General features: G+C 53.2%; 1 protein-coding gene and 1 long non-coding RNA gene across 4 annotated transcripts in view; one reads left to right on the forward strand and one right to left on the reverse strand.

Annotated features, from left to right (window-relative positions):
• Window positions 1–16,290, forward strand: part of SCHIP1 (schwannomin interacting protein 1) — a 155,392-nt gene extending 139,102 nt beyond the window's left edge. For 2 of the 3 annotated variants that reach the window (XM_064152939.1, XM_064152941.1), the window contains 6 exons: window positions 4,485–4,603; window positions 9,366–9,483; window positions 10,665–10,862; window positions 11,727–11,850; window positions 14,313–14,406; window positions 15,373–16,290. In XM_064152939.1, the coding sequence (XP_064009009.1) occupies window positions 4,485–4,603; window positions 9,366–9,483; window positions 10,665–10,862; window positions 11,727–11,850; window positions 14,313–14,406; window positions 15,373–15,424 (705 nt within the window). In that variant the 3' untranslated portion in view covers window positions 15,425–16,290. Of the gene's footprint in view, window positions 1–1,270; window positions 1,368–4,484; window positions 4,604–9,365; window positions 9,484–10,664; window positions 10,863–11,726; window positions 11,851–14,312; window positions 14,407–15,372 lie in introns of those variants that run through there. The other variant, XM_064152940.1, reaches the window with a different exon arrangement.
• Window positions 1,082–14,377, reverse strand: LOC135180485 (uncharacterized). The gene is made up of 3 exons (XR_010304445.1): window positions 14,292–14,377; window positions 11,545–11,688; window positions 1,082–1,354 (listed from the first exon to the last, which is right to left on the reverse strand). It is a non-coding gene; the product is annotated as an uncharacterized LOC135180485 (long non-coding RNA).
• Window positions 16,291–17,061: the final 771 nt, after the last annotated feature.

The raw sequence follows: 17,061 nt of genomic DNA on the forward strand, positions 1-17,061 counted from the left end.
CCAGAAATGGGTATTTGTGTGGTGTTCCGCCACGTTCTGAGGAGCAACTTGGGAAACTGCTGTAGATTCCCTCTAACAATTGCTTATAGCAATCCCAGCCCTCAGCAGGTTATTTCTGCCTCTTGCTGCCCATCCAGAACAAACCGTGGTGGTTGGAACCCAGAAAAAAGATCCAGGCGAGGTCTTGGCAGGATTTGTGTGGGGCTGGGAGGGAGCAGATCTCCAGGTGAGACTTCGTTCATAAGCAGTGCGGGCTTGGGGGCTGCTGAGCCCCCAGAAATGGGTATTTGTGTGGGAGTTGGGGGGCAGAGGCCGTTCTGGGAAGCAGATCTCCAGGAGAGACTTGGTCTGTAAGCAGGGCAGGTTTGGGGGCTGCCCAGCTCTCCAGGAACTTAGGTCTGGGAGTGCTCGGCCAGGAGGTGTGAGGGGTCCTGGGGTTCCAGAAGCCCCCTCCGGTGGGTGTCAGGTGGAGGATGCCCATGTTCCTGAGCTGTTAGAAATGGTGGTTTTTCCCACCTCTGAAAGCTGATTTCTCCCAGGAAATAGCTCCTGGGGCATCCTGTCTGAGTTTTTTTGTGTCAGGGTGGAAAGAAAACCTTCCTCCCGTGGTTGCCATTGCTGTGGGTGCCCATTCCTGAGCAGCCTTGCAAGGGATCTCTCTGGATTCCCACCACACACACACACACACACACTCAGCCATCAGCAGCTCCTCCAACCGCTGGGATTTCATTAGGAGAAAAGCCTGGGAGAAAACCTCTTCCTCCTGCCTCCTCCGGCCGTGCCTACGGCTCTGGGCTTGGATCCTGACATCAGACACCGGCACTCTTCCTGCCCTTGTGTAGCTGCCGAGGGCTCGGGGCTATTTTTATCCAGCTCTGGCAGTGGCTGAGGCAGGACACAGCTTCCCTGGGCCGTTGCAGCCTTCGCTTCCCTCAGCAGCTGGCCAAGGCTGCGGCGCTGCCATTGACTTTATTAGGGCAAAGCAAGGTGGAAAGGGAAATCGGAGGGGTCGTGGAAGCAGGGAGCAGGAGGGGTTGTGGAAGCAGAGAGCAGGGGGGGTTGTGGGAGCAGGAGGGGTCGTGGAAGCAGAGAGCAGGGGGGGTCGTGAAAGTGAGTGGCTGGAGGTGTTGCAGCAGCCTCATCAGCCGAGAGGACAGCAGGTTGCTGGAGGTCTTGGCTCCGGGAAGAAGCCTTTGATCCCACGGATGGCACTGGAAGAGCAGAGGAAGGCCTAAGATGCCCCCACGGGAGCTCTTCCCTGCCCACGTGAGGCGCTGGGAGCGAAGGAGATGAGTCGGGAGGGTGATGGCATGGGCGACGTCATCAGGAAAGCAGCGGCACCGGCCGGGGAGGGCTGTTACAAAAAGGTAAGGGAGGAGAAAAGCTGCTTTGTGTCTGCCAGGAGTCAGCCTCTGGCAGGAAGGGATGGGTGGGAACGCTGCGCACCAACCTGCCAGGCTGCTGGGGCTCGGGTGGTGGAGCAGGGGAGAGCTCAGTGCTGTTTGAGGGAGCAGCACAGGGCAGGAATCCTTCCTCCCTCTCTCTGCCTTCCCAGATCACTTCATGCTAAAGGAAATCCAAAGAGATGTTCCCAAACGTGGTCTTGGAGACCCCGGGGGCTGAGGGTGATTTGCAGGCTGGCTTTTGTGATGCACATTTTGAGTTGGTTTTTTCGAGCTTCCCAACAAATCCACCCTGAAGGAGGTGGAAAAAACCCCAATGACCTGTTCTGTGGTGACAAGAGCTGTTTGTAAGTCCAGGAATAGCCTTTGTGCTCTGCAGAGAGAAAAATCCAGGCACTGCCCATGGCTCTGCCACTTGAAATACAGTAATTGTCCAGGGCTGGTAATGATAGGCCCTGGCAAAAATAGCCTTGGTGGCCTGACTGTGCTCCAGCCAAGGCCAGGCATGGGCTCAGCACCTTGTTTGGGACCAATAAATGGGCTCAGCACCCAACCTCCACCTCCTTTGCTGCATTGTAACCCCCCACATTGCTAAAATTCTTTGCAGCGAGGGTGGGGAGACCCTGGCACAGGTTGCCCAGGGAGGCTGTGGATGCCCCCTCCCTAGGAAAGGTGTTCAAGGCCAGGCTGGATGAAGCCTTGAGCAAGCTGGGCTAGTGGGAGGTGTCCCTGCCCATGGCAGGGGGGTGGGAACTGGATGAGCTTTAAGGTCCCTTCCAAGCCAACCCATTCAGTACATCTATGAATCACGCAGTGGTGGCACTACCCAGGTCCTGCTGAAGTGTGGCTGGCACCCATTAACCACAGTTCACTCTCCAGTGAGGGCCTTCTCCAAAGAGGCAGCACCTTAGCAAGGTTGTTTTTGGGCCACGTTTGGTACCCACCAGCACCACTCCAGAAGTGCCACTGCCAGCTGATACCAGGAGCTGGCTGCTCTACCCAAGGTGTGTGATGGGGGGGGGATCTCAGGGCATAACGAGGAGCCTGGCAAACTACTGCTAAACCCCAAACAAGTGCCCCTGCTTTAGCAAGGGGGGATTGGACTGGATTTACCTCCAGAGGTCCCATGATGGCGTTCTGGGCTGTAACAGGCAGCATGCTATGGTGATGTGTGTAGAGAGTGTTGGAGCTGAAATGGAATCATCAGCTGGAAGTGGATTTTAAGTTAATATATTGCATTTTGATATTTCTCACATGCTTGTATCCAAAAAAAGGTGCTTTGTGTCCACAGGTGGCCCAGGTGGCATCCTGGCCTGTATCAGGAACAATATGGCCAGCAAGACAAGGGAGGTTATTCTCCCCCGGTACTCAGCACTGGTCAGGCCACACCTTGAGTGCTGTGTCCAGTTCTGGGCCCCTCAATTCGAGAGATGTTGAGGTGCTGGAAGGTGTCCAGAGAAGGGAGGCAAAGCTGGTGAGGGGCCTGGAACACAGCCCTGTGAGGAGAGGCTGAGGGAGCTGGGGGTGTTTAGCCTGGAGGAGGCTCAGGGGAGGCCTCATTGATGTCTACAACTACCTGAAGGGAGGATGTAACTGGGGGGGGTTGGTCTCTTCTGCCAGGCAAGCAGCAACAGAACAAGGGGACACAGTCTCAAGTTGTGCCAGGGGAGGTCTAGGCTGGATGTTAGGAGGAAGTTGTTGGCAGAGAGAGTGATTGGCATTGGAATGGGCTGCCCAGGGAGGTGGTGGAGTCACCGTCCCTGGCTGAGGCACTTAGTGCCATGGTCTGGTTGACTGGCTAGGGCTGGGTGCTAGGTTGGACTGGCTGAGCTTGGAGGTCTCTTCCAACCTGCTTGATTCTGTGATTCTATGACACTTTTTAAACTGGGTCGTTTGATGGCAGTGGTTAAGCACACATCTCGAAGCAAGCTGGCAGAAGGATTGTGTGGTTTGGGATTTGGAAGATGATAGTGGTGCAAGCATGACCTCAGTAGCTGTACAGGGATATGGAATCATGGAATTGTTTGGGTTGGAAAAGCCTTCTAGGATCATCCAGTCCAACCAGCAACCCCACACCACTATGGACACTAAACAAAGGCCCGTGGGGCCATGGCCACACTTTTCCTGAGCACCTCCAGGGATGAGGACTCCACTACCTCCCTGGGCAGCCTGTACCAATCCCTGACCACTCTTGCAGGAAGAATTTTTTTCCTCATCTCCTAGCACAATTTCAGATCATTTCCTCTCACTCTGTCACCTGAGGCTAGAGAGAAGAGACCAAACCCCACCTGGCTAGACAAAAGGTCACAGAATCACAGAGTGCTAGACTGTGGAAGGGACCTTGAAAGATCATCTAGTGCAACGCCCCTGCCAGAGCAGGACCACCTCAAGGCCTCCCTTCAGCCTCCTTTTCTCCAGGCTGAACACCTCCAGCTCCCTCAGCTGTTCTCCAGAACCCTCAGCAGTTTTGTTGCCCTTCTCTGGACTCACTGCAGCCCCTCAGAGAATCACAGAAATATCCAGGTTGTCTTTTGCCCCTCGGGATCACCAAGTCCAACCTGTAACCCAACTCTACAGGATTCACCTTAAACCATAGCCCTAAGCACCACATCCAAACCACCCTTACACATCCAGGCTGGGTGACTCCACCACCTCCCTGGGCAGCTCATTCCAGTCTCTGACCACTCTCTCTGTGAAATAAGTGTTCCTACTACCCACTCTAACCCTCCCCAGCCTCAGCTTGAGGCCATTCCCCCTTGTTCTGTCTCCAATTACCTGTAAGCAGAGACCACCTTCAATGTCCTTCTCGGAGTGAGGGGCCCAAACCTGACCCCAGGATTTAAGGTGCAGGCTGCTAGCAGATGTATGCATGATTTGTGTGTGGACACAGACATATCTCTACCAATATGTGGGAAAAGAGGATTCCCAGTGGGCTTCCCAGCCGGGATGGGCTCTGTGGTCCGGCCAAGCGTGGGATGTGGAGCATAGCAGTGAATCACGAGCATGGCGGTGGGACTGGTGGGAGAGCTCACCCTGCTGTGAGCAGCAGCTTCACTCCTTCTCCTCTGCCTTCCCTTTCAGGCCCAGAAGAATGAGCGGGAGTCCATCAGGCAGAAGTTGGCCCTGGGCAGCTTCTTCGACGATGGCCCAGGACTGTACACAAGCTGCAGCAAGAGCGGCAAGCCGAGCCTGTCCTCCCGGTGAGCACACAGCCCCCTGCAGGCTGCCAGCGTGGAGTGGCCTTCGGGAGCTTTGCACAGGGAATCCCAGAATCCCAGGGGGTGGAGGTTGGAAGTGGCCTCTAGACATCATCCAGTCCAACCCCTCTGCTAAAGCAGGGCACCCACAGCAGCTTGCCCAGCAGAACAATGCCCAGGGGGGTTTGGGACCCCTCCACAGAAGGAGACTCCACAACCTCTCTGGGCAGCCTGCTCCAGGCCTGCAGCACCCTCACAACAAATAAGTTTCTCCTCCTACTCAGGTGGAACCTCCTGGCTGCCAGTTTGTGCCCACTGCCCCTTGTGCTGTCTCTGGGCACCACTGACAAGAGCCTAGCCACAGTCTCTTGTCCTGCACAGCTCCTTTACCTCTTGCTGAACATTGCTCAGCTGCCCTCTGGGGCTGCTCTTCAGCTCCTCACAGAGCTGGTTCAGACCCCTCAGCAGCTTTACAGCCTCCCCTGGACTCTCTCCAGCAGTTCCCTATCTCTCTTTAACTGGACCCAGTACCTTAGATGTCTCCTCACTAGAGCAGAGGGAGAGGAGAACCTTCCTTGACCTTCTGTCCACACTCTTCTTCATGCAGCCCAGAACACCATTTCCCTTCATGGCCATAAGCATGGTGAACTTGTTGTTCACCATCACTTCCATGTCCTTCTCCACAGAGCTTGTCCAGCAGCTCTGCAGCCTCTTCTGGCCTCTCTCCAGTTTTCTCTGTCTCTTGAACTGGGGAGCTCAGAACCAGACCAGTACTCCAAATCTGACCTCACTAAAGTTAACACTCACCATGAGGCCACAGAATGGTTTAAGTTGGAAGAGAACTTCAGAGGTCATCTAGTTCAACCCCCCCTGCAGTGAGCAGGGACATCTGCACTGAGTTCAGTTCAGCAGATCAATTTTTGCACCCAGAATGCTCCAGAAAGGGTTGTTTATGTTCAGTTGCAGGGCAGTAACTGGTGGCACTGGGAAAGCATCAAACAACTCCCACGCTGCCGGTGAAGATCTACCTGTTGCCATGGTGCAGGAGAAAGTCTTGGGGAGGCATAAAGCCAGGAGGAATCTCGTTGTTGTTACAGCAGAGAGGTGCAGCTGGGAAATGAAACCCAACTGCAAGTCATTTGAAAGGGAAAACAGCTCTGCTCCCTGGAGTGACAGCTAGAGCAGGAGCCACCGGCTGCTAATTGCAGCTCAGGGCTCATTAACGCCTCCCAGCAGGGCCTGGCACCTGCTCCACCAGAAATTACCAGCTGTACCCACCACTTCGTGCTGTGGTGGTGCTGGTTGTGGTCCAGGCTCCCCTCCATGTCTGAAGAGCTTGTGCAGAGTTAGACAACAGAGTCACAGACTAGGATGGGCTGGAAAGGATCTTTTATGGTCATCAGTGGAGAGGAGAAGGCTCTGGGGAGACCAAATAATGACCTTGCAGTAGCTGAAGGGGAGGCTACAATAACGATGGAGAGAGACTGTTGCAACAGCCTGCAGGGTTAGGGCCAGAGGCAGTGGTTTGAAACGAGAGCAGAGCAGATTTAGACTGGGTGTGAGGAACAAGTTCTGCACCACAAGGGTGCTGGAACACTGCAACAGGTTGCCCAGGGTGGTGGCTGAGGCCTCATCCCTGGAGATATTCAAGGTGAGGCTGGACAGGGCTGTGGGCAACCTGATCTAGTGGAGGATGTCCCTGCTGACTGTGGGGGGAGTGGACTGGATGAGCTTTGGAGGTCCCTTCCAACCCAAACCATTCTGTGATTCTGTGATCTAGTTCATGCAGTGAGTCCTTTCAAACTTCAGGGTTGCTCAGAGACCCAAACAACCTCACCTGGAATGGTTCCAGGGATGGGGCATCTTCCACCTCTCCAGGCAACCTGGCACAGGGTCTCACCACTCTCAGGGTGAAAACAATCAGGTGAGTTTGGGTGGACTGAACCTGTTCAAATCAGGTTCAGAGGGTCCAGAAGACAAAAGAATCTCTGGTGGTAGAGTGGTGCCTCTTAGCCACAAATAGGGGTTCTACCCTTCTGGATAAAGAGTTTCATTGCCACATGGGTTTATGGCATCATAGAATCACAGAATGGTTTGGGCTGGGAAGGACCTCCAAAGGTCACCCACTCCAACCCCCTCTGCAGTCAGCAGGGACATCCTCCACTAGATCAGGTTGCCCACAGCCCTGTCCAGCCTCACTTTGAATATCTCCAGGAGTGAGGCCCCAACCACCTCCCTGGGCAACCTGTTGCAGTGTTCCAGCAGCCTCATGGTGCAGAACTTGTTCCTCACACCCAGTCTAAATCTGCTCTGCTCTAGTCTGAAGCCATTGTCCTTGTCCTGTCCCTGCAGCCCTTTGCAAAGTCTCTCTGCAGCCTTCCTGTGGCCCCTTCAGGCACTGGCAGGCTGCTATGAGGTCTCCCTGAAGCTTTCTCTTCTCCAGGTTGCACAGCCTCAACTCCCCCAACCTGTCCTCAGAGCAGAGCTGCTCTACCCCCCTGATCATTTTCATGGCCTCCTCTGGACCTGCTCCATCAGGTCCAAGTCCTTCCTGTGTTGAGGGCTCCAGAGCTGGACAGAGTACTCCAGGTGAGGTCTCACCAGACAAAGGCAAGAGGCAGGATCCTCTCTCTCCACATTGCTTTGGATGCAGCCCAGGCTGCCATTAGCCCTCTGTGCTGCAAGCTCACACTGCCTGCTCATGTCCAGCTTTTCCTCCACCAGCAGCCCAAGTCCTTTTCCTCAGGGCTGCTTTCTATCCCCTCCTCCCCCAACCTGTATTGACAGTGAGGACTGTTCCTGCCCAGGTGCAGGACCCTGCACTTGCTCCTGTTGAACCTCACAAGGCTGACCTGTAGAACAGTGTTTTATCTAATGCTACTTTCTATGTCATTTATGGAGACCAGAAATGTATGTATTTGTATAGAAAACAGAGAATCACAAAGTCATTTGGGTTGGAAGAGACCTTTTAGAGCATCCAACCCTTACCCCAGCAGTGCCAGCTCACCACTGGACCCTTAGCACCACAGCTACACAGCTTTGAAACCCTTCCAGGGATGGGGACCCCACCACTGCCCTGAGCAGGGAAGAAATTGTTCCTCGTGTCCAACCTAAACCTCCCCTGGGGCAGCTTGAGGCCATTTCCTTGCCTCCTGTCACTTGTTCCTTGGTTGAAGAGACCAACCCACACCTGGCTCCAGCCTCCTTTCAGGGAGTTGGAGAGTGACAGAAGATCACAAGATGCTGGAGGGTGGAAGGGACCTTTGAAAGACAATTTAGGGCAATGCCCCTGCCAGAGCTGGACCACCTCAAGGCCTCCCTTCAGCCTCCTTTTCTGCCAGCTGCCTCAGCTGCTCCTCCCCAGGCTGCTGCTGTTGTGTTTTGTAAATGCATGAGCTTAGCATCTTTCCCTCTGATTTCTGTGCCATTTACCGTGCCCAAAGAGCCCCCCCGGGGTGCCAGCTGCCGCCTGGCATCGCTGCTGTTCTGCAGCCCAGCAGCAGATGGTGGTAGAAGCACTCTCACGACCGTGCTGCTGAGTTCCCAGCTTGGGAGTGCAGCTCAGAAATGGCAGCGCTGGGAGCTTGCCCAAGCCCTGCCACTCCTGAGCTGCTGGTCCTGATGGCCCTGGCATGACTTTGGGGTGGGTGATGACTGGTCAGTATTGGAACCAGCACTACTCAATGTATTCATCAGCGACCTTGAGGGGGGCACAGAGGGCACTGCCAGCAGGTTTGCTGGTGACACAGAACCTGGTGGAGTGGCTGTGCTGCCATTCAGCAAGACTGAGACAGGCTGAGAGCTGGACAGGGAGACATTGAGTGAAGTTTAGCAAGGGCAAGGGGAGAGAGTCTGGCACCTGGGCAAGGACAACCCCAAGGACCAGTATAGGTTGGGGATTGACCTGCTGGAGAGCAGTGAAGGGGAAAAGGACCTGGGGGTCCTGCTGGATGGGAGGTAGACCATGAGCCAGCAATGTGCTATGGTGGCCAGGAGGAGCAATGCCATTCTGCGGGGGATTAGAAGGGCTGAGGTAAGCAGGTTGAGAGAGGTTCTCCTGCCCCTCTGCTCTGCCCTGGTGAGGCCACATCTGGAGTACTGTGTCCAGTTCTGGGCCCCCCAGTTAAAGAAGGACCTCAGGGAAATGCTTGGAAGAGTCCAGCACAGAGCCACAAAGAAGTGCAGATCTTCCTTAGGAGGAGAGCCTGAGGGAGCTGGGGCTGTGCTGCTTGGAGAAGAGCCTGAGGAGTGACTTCATTTGTGTTTGTAAGACGTGCAGGGTGAGTGCCAGGAGGCTGGAGCCAGGCTCTGCTGGGTGATGCCCAATGCCAGCACAAGGGGCAATGGTGGAAGCTGAGGCATAGGAAGTTCCATGGAAACATGAGGAGGAATTTTTTCCCTGTGAGGGTGACAGAACCCTGGAACAGGCTGCCCAGCGGGGCTATGGAGTCTCCCTCTCTGGAGATATTCAAGACCTGCCTGGATGTGTTCCTGTGTGATCTGCTCTGGGTGATCCTGCTCTGGCAAGAAGGGTTGGACTGGATGAGCTTTTGAAGTCTCTTTTCCAGCCCCTGACGTTCTGTGTTTCTGTGACCATCTTCATGGAGACATAAGTGGAAATGCTTCTGTTTTCCTTTGGCCAATCCACCAGCAGGACAGGAGCATCCTTCTAAACCATGGCTGCTTGCCACGTAACCCATCAGGCTGCTGGCAGCAGTGCCAGCCTGAGGGGGCTCTGGTGTCACCTCTCCCTTTGTCCCTGCAGATTACAAAGTGGGATGAACCTGCAGATTTGCTTTGTGAATGACAGTGGCAGCGACAAGGACAGCGACGCCGATGACAGCAAGACAGAAACCAGCCTAGACACACCCCTGTCACCCATGGTAGGGCTGGGAACCCTTCCTCTGCAGGTTCTGGAGAGTGGAAGTTTGGTGGGAGCTAATCCTGTTCACACAGCAATGCTCAGTCCCAGAGCAGCAGCTCAGAATCATGGAATTGTGGTTGGAAAAGTCCTCGGAGATCATCCGGCCCAACACCACCATGGCCACTAAACCATGTCCCCAAGTGTCATGGCCATCAGTAAAAGCAATGTGAGATACCTGAGGGGCAGACAGCAAATGGGCCCCAGGCTAGCACCAAGCTGCTGCAGAGCAGATGCCTCCACGTGGAGGTTCTCCTTCTCTCTTTCTTTTTGGCTCTGGTAGTTGTCAGGGCAGGGATGGGTACAAACTGGTGCCAGCTCCCACCAGTTTCCTCTCTTTTCATAGACCCATGGTATGGTTTAGATGGGAAAGGACCTTTTGAGGTCATCCAGTCCAACTTCCCTGCAGTCAGCAGGGCCATCCCCAGCCAGAGCAGGCTGCTCACAGCCCCAGACAACCTGACAGTGGCTTCAGGAAGGGGGCATCTGCTGCCTCTCTAGGCAGCCTGGGACAGAGTCTCACCACCCTCATGGTGAAGAACTTCTTCGTCCTATGCAACCTAAATCTCCATCTTTCAGTTCAAACCAGCCCCTCTTGTCCTGTCCCAACAGGCCCTGCTCAAAAGTCTCTCCCCAGCTTTCTGTCTGACCCAGTTAAGCACTGCAAGACCACCAGAAGGTCTCCCTGGAGCCTTGTCTTCTCCAGGCTGACCAAGCCCAACTCTCTCAGCCTGGCCTCACAGCAGAGTCCTTCCCCATGATCATTTTTGTGGCCTTGTCTTGTCCTGCTCCAACAGATCCATGTCTTTTCTTTGTGGATGTAAGGAGGGGACCTTAAAGATCATCCAGTTCCAATCCATGGGCAGGGACATCATGCTAACCAGTCTGTCCTACTGACCTGGGTGCTCCTCTTCCCATTCCAACCACTCAAGTTGCTGTTTGTAGCCAAGAGGAGCTGTCTGGGAACGGCTCTTGAGTTTCAAAGAGAATCCCATGGATAAAAATGAAACCAGATCTGTGGTTTTCACTGTTTCTGTCAAAATTCTGCCTCCTGGAACGGCACAGAAGTGTGCTAAGCCAGCAGCAGACAGCCAAGACAGGGCTGGGCAGTGGGTCGGTGACACTTGGTTTCTGCTTCCCTAGAGCAAGCAGAGTTCATCCTACTCTGACAGAGACACAACAGAGGAAGAGTCAGAGTCTCTGGATGACATGGACTTCCTCACCAGGCAGAAGAAACTCCAAGCTGAAGCCAAAATGGCCTTGGCTATGGCCAAGCCCATGGCCAAGATGCAGGTGGAGGTGGAGAAGCAGAACAGGAAGAAATCACCGGTAGCAGATCTTGTAAGTAGGAGCCATGGGATGGTGTGGGGGGACCACACCCACCCTTCTGCTGTGGGCTTTTGCTTGTGGAGACTTGCACATGGGGCAGCAGTGCCTGTTGGTGATGCTTGTGGACCTGCAGGGCAGCAGTGGAGGTGGGGAGTGGCTATCAGGAGCTGAAGGGCTGGCATGGCTCAGCTTAGCAGGGTGTTGCAGGAGTGGGATGGATGCACAAGATGAAATGATGAAGGTTGATAATGCCTTCAGATAGCATAATGCTGTTCATGCTCCAGGTTGTGATCTCTTACTCCATCCCATCCTGGAGCCTTCCTGCTTGTTGTGGCCCTCACAGATCACAAACTGGTGAGGGTTGGAAGTGGCCTCTGCAGATCATCCAGTCCAACCCCCCCTGCTCAAGCAGGGCACCCACAGCAGCTTGCCCAGCAGCACAATGCCCAGGGTGGGTTTGGAAGCTCTCCAGACAAGGAGACTCTACAACCTCTCTGGGCAGCCTGCTCCAAGCCTCCGGCACCCTCACACCAAACAAGTTTCTCCTCCTGTTCAGATGGAACCTCCTGGCTGCCAGTTTGTGCCCACTGCCCCTTGTCCTATCCCTGGGCATCTGGCCCCAGCCTCTTGCCCCCCACCCTTGAGGTACTGATGACCATTGGTGAGGTCTCCATTGATGAGATCTGTCACCTACCTTTCCAGCAGCATGTGGCTGATGCTGTCAGATCTGAAGGCTTGGCTCCAACCTTGTGCAGTTTCAGCTCAGCATGATAGTCCCAGTGGAATCCTTGATGCAGGCTTGGGGCTGGGGGCACCTCCATTGCCAAACAGAAAGCATCTGAAGAGAAGGGTTAAAAATGAACCATTCCTTTGCAGCTGCCACACATGCCTCATATAAGTGAATGCCTGATGAAGAGGAGTTTAAAACCCACTGACCTAAGAGACATGACTATTGGGCAGCTACAAGTGATAGTCAATGATCTCCACTCACAGATAGAAAGTAAGTGAGATTCCTTTCATTATCCTCTCCTGTGTCCCATTTGATTAGGAGCAGCTCTCCAGGGCACACTTAGAGCTGTTGGTGAGTGTCTGGAAATGTGTGTGTGGATGAGGTGCACCACAGTAGCTGGAGATAGAAGTCTCTCCAGATCTGCTTTCTTTCCATTTCTCCTGAAGATTTCTGTTGGGTCCAATGGAGAGGAGATCTAACAGCCCACTTTTAACTCTAAACCTGGTCTTGGGAAGTCTGCCTGTCCTAGAAGGACATCTGCTGCTCATGGCTTTGTGGCCACTTCTTCATGTGATGCCATGGTGTGGCATCTGCCATCCCTAAGTGGGGGAAGCCTCCAGTGTGGCAAACATCTGGGGTAAAGTCACTCCTCAGTTCTTGTCTTTGATGGATCCTCAGTGCCACAACACCTCTAGATTCACAGAATCACAGAAGCATTCAGGCTGGCAAAGCCCCCCAGGATCACCAAGTCCAACCCAGATCCCTGCTCCACAAGGTGCACCCTAAACCATAGCCCCAAGCACCACATCCAAACGACTTTTACATACAGCCAGGGTTGGTGACTGCACCACCTCCCTGGGCAGCTCATTCCAGTGCCCGACCATTCCTGATGGGGAAAAAATCCTTCCAGATGTCCAGTCTAAACCTACCCAGCGGCACCTTGAGGTCATTCCCTCTTGCTCTATCACTAATTACCTTTGAGCAGAGACCAGCAGCAGTCTCTCCACAACCTCCTCTCAGGTAGCTGTGGACAGTGATGAGGTCTGCCCTCAGGCTCCTCTGTTTCACACTAACCATTCCCAACTCCCTCAGTCACTCCTCATCAGATTTACTCTCCAGGCCCTTCACAGCTTCCTTGCCCTCTTCTGCACTGGCTCCAGCACCCCCACATCTCTCTTGTAATGAGGTGCCCAAAACTGAACACAACACTCAAGGTGTGACCTCACCAGAGCCCAGTCCAAGGGACAATCACCTCCCTGCTCCTGCTGGACACAGCATTTCTGATCCCAGCCAGGATGCCTTTGCCTTGCTTTGCCAACTGGGCACACTGCTGGCTCACATTGAGTTGCTTGTCTATTATAAACCCCAGGTCCCTTTCTGTCAGCAGCTATCCAGCCACACTGCCCCAAGCCTGTAGCACTGCTTGGGGCTGTTGTGATCCAAGTGCAGGACGTGGCATTTGGCTTGTTCAAGCTCATGCCATTGACACTGGCTATGGATCCAATCTATCCAGGTTGCCCTGCAGAGCCTCCCTACCCTCCTGCAGATCTGGCCTTGAACATCTCCATGGAGGGGGCATCCACAAGCTGTTGCAGTGTCTCCCCAGTCTCAGTGCAAGAATCTGTCTTTGTTCTGTCTGTAGATACAGGGTTTTCTTCTTCCAATTGATCTACGTTTTCCAATCAATTAATCAATGAACCATTTTGGGGTAGCCTTCACACCAGAGAAGTGGTTGTAGGTCGAGAAAAAAGCTTGTTTGGGTTCTACTGTGCCGCTCCTTCCCTATTTGTGTTGCTTGGTTGGTGTTGCTTCTGGAAGCCACCCTGCTGGGGATTCAGAGCTCATCCATTGAGTTGTGATTTGTTATTTTGTGTGGCAAAGGGAAGAAATAGTAAAGCTCATTAATTTAGAGAGCACTCAAGGATGGGAGGAAAAGTGTTGGTGTTGTCAGCACTGAGCTTGCTTCACACAAACCCAGCACGGTAGGGCTTGGAAGGGACCTCTGGAGATTATCCAGTCCAACCCCCACCCAGCTAAAGCAGGGCACCCACAGCAGCTTGCCCAGCAGCACAATGCCCAGGGGGGTTTGGGATCTCTCCACAGAAGGAGACTCCATAACCTCTCTGGGCAGCCTGCTCCAGGCCTCCAGCACCCTCACATCAAACAAGTTTCTCCTCCTGCTCAGGTGAAACCTCCTGGCTTCCAATTTGTGCCCACTGCCCCTTGTGCTGTCGCTGGGCACCACTGACAAGAGTCTGGCCCCAGCCTCTTGCCCCTCACCCTTTAGCTGTTGATCAGCATTGAGGAGGTCCCCAAACTGAAGATGTGTTAAACCAGCAGAGCTGTATTTAAGCCTCCCAAGCACCACCAGTGAGTGACAGGCAAGGTCCAACCTTCAGGGGAGGTCTGATTTTCACATGTTCCTTTTTGTTTTCTTCTTCTCCTTCTCCACTCTTTGACACAAGCCCAGGCAAAGAATCCAATGCCAAGAGCATTCTTTTTGAGCAGAGGGGTGGCAGGACTCCAGGCACTGAGAAATTCACCTTTGCTTTGGAGCTTCTAAGATTCAAGAGGCTTCCAATTCATCCTAAAACCCACACATCCACCAGGCAGGTTCCTCCTGCTCCTCCACACCAGCTCACACGTACCATGTTGAGGAAGGACAATGTCTGGGTCCCAAACTGGGATTCCCCAGGGCATCACAAGCTCACCTCCTCTCTCCTTGGTGCCAGGCTTGAACGAGGAGCTGGTGCAGCTGCTGCTGATCCGGGACGAGCTGCACACGGAGCAGGATGCCATGCTGGTGGACATTGAGGACCTGACCAGGTGAAGGAGCCTCCTGGGGCTTCCCAGAGACAGTTCTGGCACTTTAGTAACTGTTTCTTTGGAAGCTGTAAAGGAGCAGGGGGGCTTTGCTGTGCGACAGGGAGCACCAGCTCTCCCTGTCCCTGTTCTGGGGGACCAAGGGCTGATCCAAACCTTCCAACTGGCCCAAACCTTCCTAACTGACCTACAACCATCCCAGCTGACCTAAACCTTCCAACTCTCCTAAACCTTCCCAACTACCTAAAACCATCCCAGCTGACCTAAACCTTCCAACTGGCCCAAACCTTCCTAACCGACCTACAACCATCCCAGCTGACCTAAAACTTCCAACTCTCCTAAACCTTCCCAACTACCTAAAACCATCCCAGCTGACCTAAACCTTCCAACTGGCCCAAACCTTCCTAACTGACCTAAAACCATCCCAGCTGACCTAAACCTCCCAACTGACCCAAAGCCTCCCAACTGACCCAAACCTTCCCAGCTGACCTAAACCTCCCAACTGACCCAAACCATCCCAGCTGACCTAAACCTCCCAACTGACCCAAACCCTCTCAACTGACCCAAACCTTCCCAGCTCCCCAGCAAATGCTCCAGAGAATGATTTTCTTTCCTCTTCCCTTCACCTACCTCCTGGTCCCTTCCTGCCAGGAAGGAGCCTGGGCAGAGACCACCCATCCTCTGCCTGGTGGTGTTTTTCCTCTTCAGGAAAATGTTCTTTTTGGTTCTCTGCCAGAGCAGCACAGATAGCACAGGGCTGGAAGAGACCCTCAAAGGGCATCTTGTCCAACTCCCTCTGCAGGCAGCAGGGACACCTCCAACTAGAGCAGGCTGCCCAGGACCACATCAAGTTAAATCTGCAGTGACGGAGCCTGTTAAAACAGAGAGCACAACTCCCATCTGTGCTTTGAAGTTTCCACCTCCCTTCCTAGCAACAAATAACTCAGCTTCTTTCCTTCCCTCCCCTAGACACGCCGAGAGTCAGCAGAAGCACATGGCAGAGAAGATGCCTGCAAAATGAACCCGGGGAGCAGAGCTGAAGCTCAACTTCATTTTGCTTCTTGTGTGCGTCCAGAAGAAAGCAAACAAACAAAACAAAAGCAAAGCAGTGTTAGTCCTTGACCATGGCTTGAAGCTTTCTGTCTGGTGATTTTTGGCCTTTGCTGCTTAATTTATTATCTTTTTGGTTGGGGTTTGGGTTTTTTTTTGGACTTTTTTTGTTTCTTTGTTTTTTAACCTGTGCCACTTTAATATTCAGGCATTTTATTAATTATTATTATTACCAGAGACAACAAACAAAACTCTGTACAGTCCTCTTAACGTTATAAATCATGGGTGAGAAAGAGAGGGGGGTGCTTTAACTTTTATTTTCTCCCCTTTGCTTAGAGATGGTTTTATTTTGGGGGGATGAGGGTGGAGGTGTTGTTTGGGGATGGTTTTTTTTTGGGGGGTTGTTTTTTCTTGGTTTTTATTTTAGGGTTTTTTTGGCTGTTGAATGATCTTTTGCCCATCCACTACTTTTTTTATTCTTTGCCACTGACTGCTTTTTTTTTATTTTAGTCCCTCACTGTAGTCTCCCACTCAAGAAACTGTTCTTGATGGTGCTAAACAAGTTAAAAAGACAAAAATCACACAAAAAAACCACACACACACACACACACACAACAAAAAAAGACCATCCATGCCTGCCTCGTAGTGAAGTCGTAGCTTTTCAGTCAGTTAATGGAATCTTCTTCCCTCAGTTCTCAACATTTTGTGAATGTTGACTACCTGATGTTGGTTTTTAGATGTGCTCCGACTGTGCCGCAGGGACCCGAAAGGAGATTCCCCTCCGGAGGTTTTATGTATAAAGATGTAAAATAAAAAGGGAAAACATTTTGTTTCATATCACAGCCTCCTCTGCTTGGCCCCTGCTGCTCGCTGGGGGGGGACATGGAATGCGTGGGAAGGGGGTTGGAAGGCACCCCAAAGGATCATCTGGGCCGATGCTTCCCCACCCTGCACCCCGCGACTGCCAGGGCAGGAGCGCCTAACATCCAGGCTGTGCAGGCAAACAGAGGCCTCAGCCCTGGAGGGGTTTCAAAGGCAGGGAGATGCAGTGCTGAGGGACAGGGTTTGGTGGTGACCTGGCAGAGCTAAGGGTGGGGCTCAGTGACCCCAAAGACCTAACCAAAAATCACAGAAGCAGTCAGAGTTGGAAGGGACCACAAGGATCACCTAGTTCCAACCCTCCTGCCACAAGCAGGAACACTTCACACTAAATCAGGCTGCCTAGAGCCTCATCCAGCCAGGCCTTATCCACCTCCAGGGATGAGGCTTCCACCACCTCCTTGGGCAACCCATTCCAGGCTCTCACCACCATCATGGTGAAGAACTTTGTCCTAACATCCAGTCTGAGTCTACCTTTTTCCAGCTTTGTTCCATTCCCCGCAGGCCTATCACTATCTGACATCCTAAAAAGTCCCTCCCCAGCTTTCAGCAGTGAATACCTTATTCTTAGGTTGCAGACCTCTTCCATCTTCTTTCATCCACATAGCACAATCACAGAATGTTAGGGGTGGGGACCTCCAGAGATCATCCAGTCCAATCCCCCTGGCAAAGCATGATCATCCCGGGTAGGGCACACAGGAACACATCCAGGGGGGTTTGGGATGTCTG

The sequence above is a fragment of the Pogoniulus pusillus genome, chromosome 13 (assembly GCF_015220805.1).
Source record: "Pogoniulus pusillus isolate bPogPus1 chromosome 13, bPogPus1.pri, whole genome shotgun sequence".
NCBI lineage: Eukaryota > Metazoa > Chordata > Aves > Piciformes > Lybiidae > Pogoniulus > Pogoniulus pusillus.